The following is a 10,583-nucleotide window of genomic DNA, read 5'->3' as shown; positions in this document are numbered from 1 at the left end:
TACTATTAGTTTGGCCCAATTCTACAAGGATTTAGTGTAAGACAGCATTTTGTTCCCTGTAGTGTCATAAGACCTATTGGATAAATTGAGAAGAGATGAGAGCAGAGAACCAAATCAGCATCTGTGAGGCTGTTAGACCAGGTGAGCAGAGACTGCTCAAACAATGTGTGCATTTGGAGATTTCTTTTCTCTAAATCTAGGTGGGAAGTGCATAATGCCTGCTATACAAACACAACATGTAACTTTAGTCTGCAAAAGAGAGAAAACAACCTGTAGATTAATCTTATCATAACTGTAATTAAGCATTTTCATTATTTTTTTTTCCTTTGTCCTGTTGATGATTCACATTGCCTAAATCTGGAGCAGCAGAATGTTTGACAGGATTTCACTGTTGGATTAGAATTCATGTATTCAGTGTGCTGTAACTGATTCTAATATATTAAAAAATAAAGTGTTGTGATATTCTAAGTACAGGATTTCTTTTTAATTATTCTTTTGCCAGTGTAAAGAAGTTTAAGTGACTGCTCTTCTTGATGAAAATGGTGGACACTGAAAACCAGCTCTATCCCCTCACTCCCTTGGAGGAGGAGGATATAGGCAGCCCTTTATCTGGAGAGTTCCTACAAGATATGGAGAACATTCAAGACCTCTCTCAGTCTCTAGGTGATGATAGCTCTGGAGCTTTAAGTTTAACAGAGTTCCAGTCTCTGGGCAATGGCCCAGGGTCAGATGGATCAGTTAAAACAGGTAAGAGAGCTTGGGGTCACCATAAATACACACTGATACAAACTTAAAACTTTCTTTAATGCAGTAATTATTGTTTAGGACTAAGGGACACTAGAAATGTACAAGCTGATTCTAGCATGGTTTTAACATATTTACTTCTAAAGTTAATTTACTAGACAAACATCACTGAAAAATTACTGTAGCATAAAGTTGCTGTTTTAAGTGATCCCTGGTACCAACACCTTTGTCAAAATATCTTTTAAAAAATCACTATTACCAGGAAATAAGTTACTGTGTATTGCACTGATATAGGAAGTCACAATATTGCACTAGAGGAATTCCCCATTTTTTAAAGTTTCTTTAAATCACATATTGGGAAATTATTGTGAAATGTGTGCAAATAATGTCTAATGCAACCCTTAAAATCTCACCTGGAATTCCAGCCTATTTTGGCATCCTGATGTTTTGAACAGGCCATTTTCTCCCCCCTCTCCAGAGCAGCATTGTTCTGAATGGCAGTGCAGCCATTCAGAGCAGTTTAATGATTAACTTTCTGGCTGCTTGACATCATCATTTGTTTCAGGGCTTTCTGACTTTAACTCATTGCCCAGGCTGTGATCACTAATTTACCTTACAAAACCTGCTCTACTACAGCCCAGGTGTTACTCTACAGTTTTGCTGTTAGAGAAGATGGAAAATGTAAACTTTTAAGGTTCAAATTCCAGAAGGCAAGGAAAAAGAAATGAGAATCACCATTTTAAAAAAAAAATATCCAGGTTTTTAGGCTGTTCTTGATGAGTCTGGTGCCCGTGGGCTTGGCATTGCTGGCAACCCAGACCTGAGTTCTGTGCCAAGGTTTTTTCCAACATAATACTTGCTGACCTACATTCATGAATGTTTCCTCATCTTTCTGTTAAAATAAACACCCACTAATTTGCTCAAGTCTTGCAGTGCAAGCTGCAAGATGGGAGATAAAAGAAATTGTGGCCTCTAAAAAGATTTTCCTGAATATAAGGTGGAAATATTAATTGAGATAATTACAGGTGGAAGGGGTTAGTTTTGCAACACGTGCCTCTAGTAGCAAGGTGTCTGGAGAGTTTATTTCCTCCTGCACCAACTCAGAAATGCTTTTTCCATGATCATCAGGACGTAGAGTCCCAGGGCAAGGCTTCTGTTGCTGGATCATCTTTGAAGCAGACGTTTGTGTTGCTGTCCTCTTAGCACCTGTTTGGCCTTTCCACTCATGTGCAGGAGCAGGCTTTCCCTTTGAGGAAATTCTTCAGGGAGAGCAGTTGTCCAACTGCTTCAGAGCCTCCTGTAAAACTATGAATAGCTCTTCAGAAGTCGAGGGGACTTCAAGTGTATCTTAAGTATCAGCATGAGTGGGAGTGTGTCTCCTGTCACACCACAGCAGCACATCAGTGCCACAGCACCAGAGATGGAAGATGGAACAGCAGGATGTAACTCTCCTAACTCAGTAACTCTCTGGAAAGAGCCAACAGATGTTGTGATACACACTTGGAATCTTGGGGGGTTTTATTTCATTGTGTTTTGGGTTTTTTTTTTTCCCTTTTTCTATTTTGTACTGTTTGTCTTGAGCAGCAGATGAATGTTGAGTACTGCTTTTCTGTTTCAGATTTGTTATTTGTGAAGACATAGATGTGTCTTTTCACAGTGTATCAATATTATAATGTGAATATATGAATATATGAATATATGAAAGAGAATATGTGTGTTTTCATGATTGACAAGAAATATTGATTCAGTGCTTTTTAGTTACTTTAAGTGATGGGATTAAAAATTTTCACATTCACACCAAATTGAAAAACATTTGAAAAAATCAAAGTAAAAAGTGGAAGATGGGGAACTGCAGAAAATCTTTGTTTTCTCTTATTTTGTGTGGTGTTTATTTCTTGAATCCTCCAGAACCATCATCACCCTCTGGTTCTTTTTGTCAGGGTTCCTTTGGTAAGGCTTTCTGTTTGCTGGCAGGGTATGGCTCATCCAAATGAGCAGGGTACACCCTGTTTGTTGTGTGTGTTTGTTAGCATAAATAGTAATTACTTTTCAAACACTGGTGGCCAAATTATTAGTTGACTTAATGACTATTAACTCAATTATTTTTTAGAATAAGCTCGTTTTTGTGTGGATTTAGTATAGAAATGGCATTGTTCTCAACAGTAGAGCATTTATGAAGTGTTCCTTTTTCTTTTAGACACCCTTTCACCAGCATCCAGTCCTTCATCCATTAATTTTGCCACAGCTCCAGGTAGCATAGATGAATCACCCAGTGGAGCATTAAATATTGAATGTAGAATTTGTGGGGATAAAGCCTCAGGCTACCATTACGGAGTACATGCTTGTGAAGGTTGTAAGGTACAGTTGTAATTTTCTTCTTAAAAAAACCTAAATGATGTTGCTTTATTTACAGGGTTATATGAAGAGAAACGTTTCTTCCATAAATGGTTAATTAATATAATTCTCACCATGACAATTACGTAAATAATAAACATACCTGTGACCTTTTTGCTGAAATAAATTGTCCAGGTCCCATAACTGGATACCATAACTCAATACCAGACCTTCATCAAGCAGGGGCAATTCACAAGGATAATTTTAATATAGTTATTGAAACACTAAACCAAATTAAAACACTAAACTGTGACTAAAAGGCCAAGCCTGCTTGCTCCACTAGTGTTTTATTTGTGTTGGGAGTATGGCTGTGAGAAGCATGTGAGCTTGCTGCATTTCCATTCTAACAGTAGCAAACCCTCAATTTCTCATCTCCACCACATCCTGCCTGAATCACTCTTGTAGTTTTGGGGCCAGTGAACATTTCTGGGGGAAATTAATCTTATCATTAATGTATAATTTTGGGGATGACACGGCCCATGAATTACAAGATTCTTTTCCTTCTAATGTTCTACATTTTTTTTTCCTGAATTATTATGGGAAAGAAATAATTCTATCTGTGTACACTTTCCTTCCATGCTCAATGTCAGAATATGGTGAGCTGAATATAGAATACAGTGTCTGTTGGGGATGGGGAGCCAGCTCATGGTCAGCCCTGTCCCCTGGTCCAAATGAGGTGTCGTTCCATCACGGGAAGCAAAAGGTCTCTGAGCTTGTTGGCCCTGTGATTTTGCAGTATGAGGCTAACCTTACACTGCAATATCAAGACATCACAGCAAAATCTCTTGAGTTATTTGCTCTTCTGCAATGCTCAGTTTGTGTCCTGGGCTTTTTCTGCCCACTGTGCTGTGGAGGAGAGGGTGTGTTAGATCTGTGTGTGTGCCCGACTTACACGTGCGGAAGGTGGAGGTCGTTTCTGACAGAGGTGAGTGCAACAGGAACAGTGTGTGACTGCTCTGCTTGAGCCCTCAGAGCAGATCTGGGGCACTCTGGCCTGTTGGTCCTCTCCCCAAAAAGAGGGCTGAGAGCTACTCCCTTCTTTTGTGCTTTCCACTCTGTCCTTGCCTCCATGCCCAGCACTTCACTGCACAGATCCTCCCCTTCGGCTGGGTTGTACTTCACGTATTGTTTGCTAGCGACATCAATAAACAATAAAAGTAAAAACAACCAACTTGTTGCCATGTTTTCTTGACATGCTATCCTGTTTTCTTCAACTCTTGTAGGGTTTCTTCAGGAGAACCATTCGTTTGAAGCTTGTCTATGATAAATGTGATCGCAGCTGCAAGATCCAGAAGAAAAACCGCAACAAGTGCCAGTACTGCCGCTTCCAGAAGTGCCTCTCCGTTGGGATGTCACATAATGGTAGGTAAGAGTGCCCTTAATCATTCCTTTGCTCCTCCCTACAGGCTGCTTCTGGAAGCAGGCACTCGGGCAGCATTTTTACTTGCATGTGTGAGTTGAACGTGGGGTTGTTACAGCACGGGTGGTGGCGGATCCCAGAGCTTTGGCACCATCGCTCCCATTGAAGCAGGTTTCATTGCTGGGAGGATGCTGATCAAGGGCATTGTGGAGGAGTAGGAGGAGGACAACTGGCTCATTGTGGGAGGGAATGACATAGGACAGAAATCTGCAGGAAACCAGACTCCATTATTTTTCAGGTTGGAGTGCAGCAGCTCTGGGGCGGATGGTTCAGTGGGCGTGGGGGTTGGGTGAAGGTCTGTGCTGACTCTGAAACAGGAGGCTGGGAGCTCACACCTCGGGAGCAGTTGGGGAGTGGGTGAAAATGCTGGGCTAGGGGAAAAGCTGTGGGTTAGGAGATGAAGTCTCTCAGGAAACAATGCAGTCAAGATGGCCAAGGTGGGGACATGGCTGGGGAAGCTGCCTGTGACAGTGTAGTCTAGAGTCATAGCAAGAGATGTTGGGACAGCTGACTGCCTGCTTCTGGGGAAGTCTGGGTGTGGATAGTCTCTGCAAGACTGGTGATAACCCTCCTGAAGCAGCAGACTTGGGAAGACTGTGAGCAGGAGAACATCTCAGGGGCAGGAGCGGAGCTGGGAGCTGTGCTGGTTGCCAGGAGGTAACACTGAGCTGAAGCTGTTTCATCCTGCTCCAATGCTGTGGGCACCTGTGCTCCAGCTGGGGCACTTTTCCTGAAGCACAGGCATGGGAGGCAGTGGGGGAAGGAGGTGGCTGCTCACTTGTAGGTGGTACTTTTCTCACCAAAAGAGCTAGAGCTAGATTTATAGTCAAGACCTCAAAACTCATCATTTTCTGTTTAGAGCAGTTATTTTTCCACTTTTCCCATAGACTCATGGCCAGATTCCAAACATATTTTCTGTGTTTGACTTCCACTGAAGTGCAGAACTGTATTTCAGGTCATGCCTAGAGTCCCCTTATGCAATGAGAAGCCTCCTTAGCTCATGAGACAACCCCTTGGGCGTGCTGAAAGGCTCCCTCTGCACATGCTGGGAACTGCTCAGCCTCAGCAGTGAGGGTCTGTCCTCTCCCTGGCTAGATGCTGAAGTGCAGTAGGACTCAGGAGCTGCATTAGCCACCCTAAAACCTTGCAGGCCATCAGGTGCCTGTTCAAATGGAGCTAAGTGGTTCAGTTTCACACTGGCACTGAAGAAGGAATGTGGACCTGCCTGTTTTAGTGCTAAATGGCCAGACCACTTGCCAAAGAACTGGGAGACTTCCATACCTCCATTTTTTTCCAGCTAGAAGGTCCCACAGTGCTAATTGGCCAGTGTAAAAGGCATGGGATTTTTTTTATATATCTAACTTAAAGTTTGTTTTCCAATTCTGTCTTCCCACCAGCAATACGTTTTGGACGAATGCCAAGGTCTGAGAAGGCCAAGTTGAAAGCAGAGATTCTAACAGGTGAAAACTATGTAGAAGATTCAGAAATGGCAGACCTTAAATCACTTGCCAAAAGAATTCATGATGCTTACCTGAAAAACTTCAACATGAACAAGGTTAAAGCCAGAATCATCCTTGCAGGAAAAACTAATAACAATCCAGTAAGTACTTCTGCTGAAACTTTAAAGCTGGCAAGTACAGGAGGTGATGATAATAATTTGTTAAACTCTTAAGCAAATCTTTTAGAAAACAACTATCATGGTAATAGAGACATGAATTATGCCAAAAGAATATCTGTAGTAAATGTGGTTGCTTTTAGGCACCACCAGAATAATAAACATCTTCAGGAAATTCAGGTGATTAACTTGTCAATGGAAGCTTGTGACCTTGAGTGACAGAGGACACACAAGGGAAAGAAAATTAGTTCTTAATTAAAAAAAAAATGACATCTGAATGTGAATACCTCTGCACAGAACTGGGGCAAAATGGTTCAAAATGAATTATTATGGCAGTGAAAAAAAGAAATGGGAATGTTTTTCTGCTCCAAATGGCAGGATAAATACTGTCATGTTTAGGGGTGTACAGGAGCTCTGTGTGACCTGTGTTTTAATCACAACAACATTTAATTTAGCCACTGTCTACCTCATGCTTTTAACTGCTTTTTGGTTTGTTGCACATGAGGTCATGGAACCATTGCAAGGATTTACTTGGTTTACTTCAAGTGTGTTTTTTTCTTTAATTCTGTTGTGATTTAGGTTAATTACATGTAGAAGATGAGTGAAATTGTTGGTAAACCAAGATCATTTCAGTCAAAATTTGCAGGGGAGAGGCTTTGTGTATGCCATAAAAAAACAAATTGCAAGCAAGCTGTCTTCTAAATGCTGGAATTTGACACATTTATAGTTTGGGCTAGCCAAGTGTACAAGCTCCTACATTCAGAGACACATAGGAATAATCCCAGTTTCCTCCAGTGGATTAAAGACATGCTCAAAATCAAGAACAGGTTTAAACTTTTTGTTTTGTTGTTTACAAGCTGAATAAACCTATTTTATGGGTAAATTCCCAAAAGATTTACAAGACAGTCTACATTTTTTTAGGGGTTTATTTGTGGTGGGTTTCTTGCTCTGCCACGTTGCACTCATACCCACAGGCACATAGAAAGCTCTGTTCTAGCTCTGAAGTCCTGAGGTGAGGTGGAATGTGTCACTGCCATCCACATTTGAAGAGCAAACAGCAGGTTTGGTAGTTTTCTGAGTGAAATAAGTGAATTCTATGAGTTTCTCACAGAACACTTGGTGTTCCTCACGATCCTTCATCTGAGAGGAGCACAGGGAAGACCCATTGCTTAGCATTTTTGGAACTGGATGTATGCTGCAGGTCCATTGCCATGGCTCTGGTAGGCTGGGGAGCTCTGGGTTTTGTTCTGTTTCTTTACTGCATTGCTTTTATTGCTGCTCTGCAGATAGGTGGGGAAGTATTTTGGAGTTCTGGTCGTTCTGAAGAAAATCTGAATGCTTTGTTTAATACAATGTTTTAAGAAACTGGCTCATTGCTTTGTAATGCATCTACCTTTTTTTTTTTTCAATTAAAGGGGTGAGAGAAAAAACTGAAATTCTGTGTTGTCTGACACTCTAGTGGGACTCTGGGCTCAGAGGTGCTTTAGCTCTAACTGCAGCCAGCCAGACGAGCCGAATTTCTCAGGCAGATGAGCTGCCAGATAGGAAAATCTGCTAATAAAACACAAGAGTAGCCTTGTGCCAATGTGCTGTCCTCTATTGAAACGACTGTCTGTATTCCCCCTAGGATACTTCAGGAAAGCATCATGATGTGCATCAAGTGTAGTTAGTTTAGGATTCGATAGGATTGTAGGCAGAATAACCCGGACTTCTGGAGAAGGTAATCCAAGTCTTTTGTGAACCTTCTGGGACTTGCTCTGAGATGAATATATGCATACTAAGCACAGTACTTCTGGATCTGCACTAAAACGACTCTCTAAAAGTAGATTAAAGCTGTGTTGTACCTGTTTTCATTTTGCTCTTTGCATTCTGGTTTGCAGAGCAGGCTTGTCCTTAGACACTGCTGTCATACGGGGGTTCTCTTCAGGCAGCAGTCTGAAAGAACTCCTCCTGTATTGAGAGCTGAAGGCTGATTAGCATGACAATTAAAAGTTTATCAGCATCCCTGCTCTTTAGGGAACCAGTGATTCATGACCATTATTTTGTGACTATTTCTCCTCTGCAGCCGTTCATTATCCACGACATGGACACCTTGTGCATGGCAGAGAAGACCCTGGTGGCCAAACTGGTGGCCAATGGCATTCAGAACAAGGAGGCAGAAGTCCGAATCTTCCACTGCTGCCAGTGCACGTCCGTAGAGACTGTCACAGAACTCACTGAATTTGCCAAATCCATCCCTGGCTTCTCCAGCCTCGACCTGAACGACCAAGTGACGCTGCTCAAGTACGGGGTCTACGAGGCCATCTTCGCCATGCTGGCCTCTGTGATGAACAAGGATGGCATGCTGGTGGCCTATGGGAACGGCTTCATAACCCGGGAGTTCCTGAAGAGCCTGAGGAAGCCATTCTGTGACATCATGGAGCCCAAATTTGATTTTGCAATGAAATTCAATGCACTGGAGCTGGACGACAGCGATATATCCCTTTTCGTTGCTGCCATCATCTGCTGCGGAGGTGAGTGCTAGGTGGTGGCTCTTCATGTCACAGGACCTAAGGAGAGAGGGTTTGGGGTGTTTTTAGATGCCTCTTGTTTGAATTAACTTTTTGAGTAGAGGATTAGAATCCTTTCTTTCCTTCAGAAAGCTGAGGACATTCATATTTAAGGTTAGATTCCAAACTATCCATACGCATTTTGAGAAAGGGAAATAAAAGATCCAGAAAGTTCCAACAGCTGCCCCCAACTCCCTTTTTTTTTGTATCCTGCCAAACCCACAGGATGTTTCGCTGCCCCAGTTGCATCCTGGGCCAGCACAAGAAGAGAGAAACAATCTGTAGACTTCCAAAAGCTTCCTGTGCTGGTTGGGACAGCATGTTCCCATCAAGTCTTGAGTTCCTTCTGCCCAATACATTGGTGTGCTGACGTTTCCCAAATCAAGAGAGTTCTTTGCAGGGAAAATGCTGTGAGTTCTTCTTTTCCCCTTTATCATTCTCCTTTGAACTAGCTTCAGTTCCCAACATTAGTCAGTCTGTTGTCCCAGAGTTCTTACAGAGAAGTTTGATCTGGAGAGCTGAAGGTATTGCAGGACTGGAAGCAGCTGGAAATGAGATCCTGGACTGGGCAGAGTGAAACATCTTTGTGTTCATTTGTGCCGTGCTGTTTGGCCAACAGACTTCAAGAACTCCCTAGCAGCAGCCACAGGCTTTTGGGTTTTTTTCCATCCTTCCTGTTTGAATTCTTTTATCAGGACACACAGAATATAGAACTGGATTCCTAGGCTGGGGATTCTGGTGGTCTGGGGGGTGAGAGGGTGGTGTGGATGTTCTGATCTCTCCCCAAATATCCGTGGGCATGGACAAAACTTTGGCCAAAGGAAGACTACATTTATTTTTTAGTTTTAAATTTCTTCTTTTCTCTTTTTTGTTCTTCATTTTAAAGATTCATTTTGAGTGTTCTGATCTCTCCCCAAATATCTGTGGGCATGGAGAAAACTTTGGCCAAAGGAAGACTACATTTTTTTTTTTTAGTTTTAAATTTCTTCTTTTTTGTTCTTCATTTTAAAGATGCATTTTGAGCTGAGTGTATAAATGTAAATACACACTGCAGCCTGCAGTAGAGCATTTAGAAATTAGCCTGCTTTAAAGCACAGCTCAGTGACCTGTGTTCTTGGGTTTGGGTGGGGAACAGACCGTCCTGGCCTGGTCAACGTGGGACACATTGAGAAGATGCAGGAGAGCATCGTGCACGTCCTGAAGCTTCACTTGCAAACCAACCACCCTGATGACACCTTCCTCTTCCCAAAACTCCTCCAAAAAATGGCTGACCTCCGACAGCTGGTCACAGAGCACGCTCAGCTTGTCCAGATCATCAAGAAGACTGAATCTGATGCACATTTACACCCTTTACTACAGGAAATCTACAGGGATATGTATTAAGGATTTTTAGGATTTCTTGGTTTTTTTTTCCACACTATTTAAAGACAAGAGCAATACTGATTACAGATGGGAGCAACACTACTGGCACAGCTACCTGCTGTTCACTCAGCCCCAGAGCATGGAGAATCTGAAAGCTGGGTAGCTGGAATGTGACACTTCTTTTGGTTTGGGATCTTTTGTCTTCTTCTGAAAGAGTTCTGCAGAAGAACACTGCTCGTCAAGTGGTTCTTTCATTTGGAAATTTGAAGATGGGTAAGAAATAGCTATTAATTTGAAAAAATAAATCAGAATCTGAAGTACCAGAAATGAACTAAACTGTGTTTCCTCTTGGCTTGTTTTAGAATTCATAGAACCAGTCCAGCAAATGATCTCCAGGTACCTGCACAGCCCTAAAGAGTTTGCACTTTTGGCTCCTGGTAGTTACCTAGAACCAACCAACACTTTGTCTTACAGCAGTCAGTCAGCCCAGGTCTGTCAG

At 42.2% G+C, this 10,583-nt stretch overlaps 1 protein-coding gene across 2 annotated transcripts; it reads left to right on the top strand.

Moving 5' to 3' along the window:
- Nucleotides 1-522: 522 nt before the first annotated feature.
- On the top strand, nt 523-10,286 carry PPARA (peroxisome proliferator-activated receptor alpha). Of its 2 annotated transcripts, none has more exons than XM_008948153.1 (6): nt 523-747; nt 2,942-3,102; nt 4,362-4,500; nt 5,956-6,158; nt 8,239-8,686; nt 9,858-10,286. In XM_008948153.1, exons 1-6 carry the CDS (start codon nt 534-536, stop codon nt 10,103-10,105), a joined length of 1,413 nt encoding a protein of 470 aa, XP_008946401.1. In that variant the 5' UTR covers nt 523-533; the 3' UTR covers nt 10,106-10,286. The 2 variants fall into 2 exon arrangements, with proteins under 2 accessions (XP_008946401.1, XP_008946399.1); XM_008948151.1 differs by having other exon boundaries at nt 540-747; nt 2,924-3,102.
- Nucleotides 10,287-10,583: the final 297 nt, after the last annotated feature.

The sequence above is a fragment of the Merops nubicus genome, unplaced genomic scaffold (assembly GCF_000691845.1).
Source record: "Merops nubicus isolate BGI_N331 unplaced genomic scaffold, ASM69184v1 scaffold10869, whole genome shotgun sequence".
Taxonomy (NCBI): Eukaryota; Metazoa; Chordata; class Aves; order Coraciiformes; family Meropidae; genus Merops; species Merops nubicus.
This window is presented reverse-complemented; position numbering and strand designations above follow the sequence as displayed.

Coding starts and splice junctions, on each gene's coding strand:
- PPARA (XM_008948151.1), top strand. CDS start 540: ATGGTGGACACTGAAAACCAGCTCTATCCCCTCACTCCCTTGGAGGAG. Junction 748..2,923: donor AGATGGATCAGTTAAAACAG/GTAAGAGAGCTT, acceptor GCATTTATGAAG/TGTTCCTTTTTCTTTTAGAC. Junction 4,501..5,955: donor CGTTGGGATGTCACATAATG/GTAGGTAAGAGT, acceptor TCTTCCCACCAG/CAATACGTTTTGGACGAATG.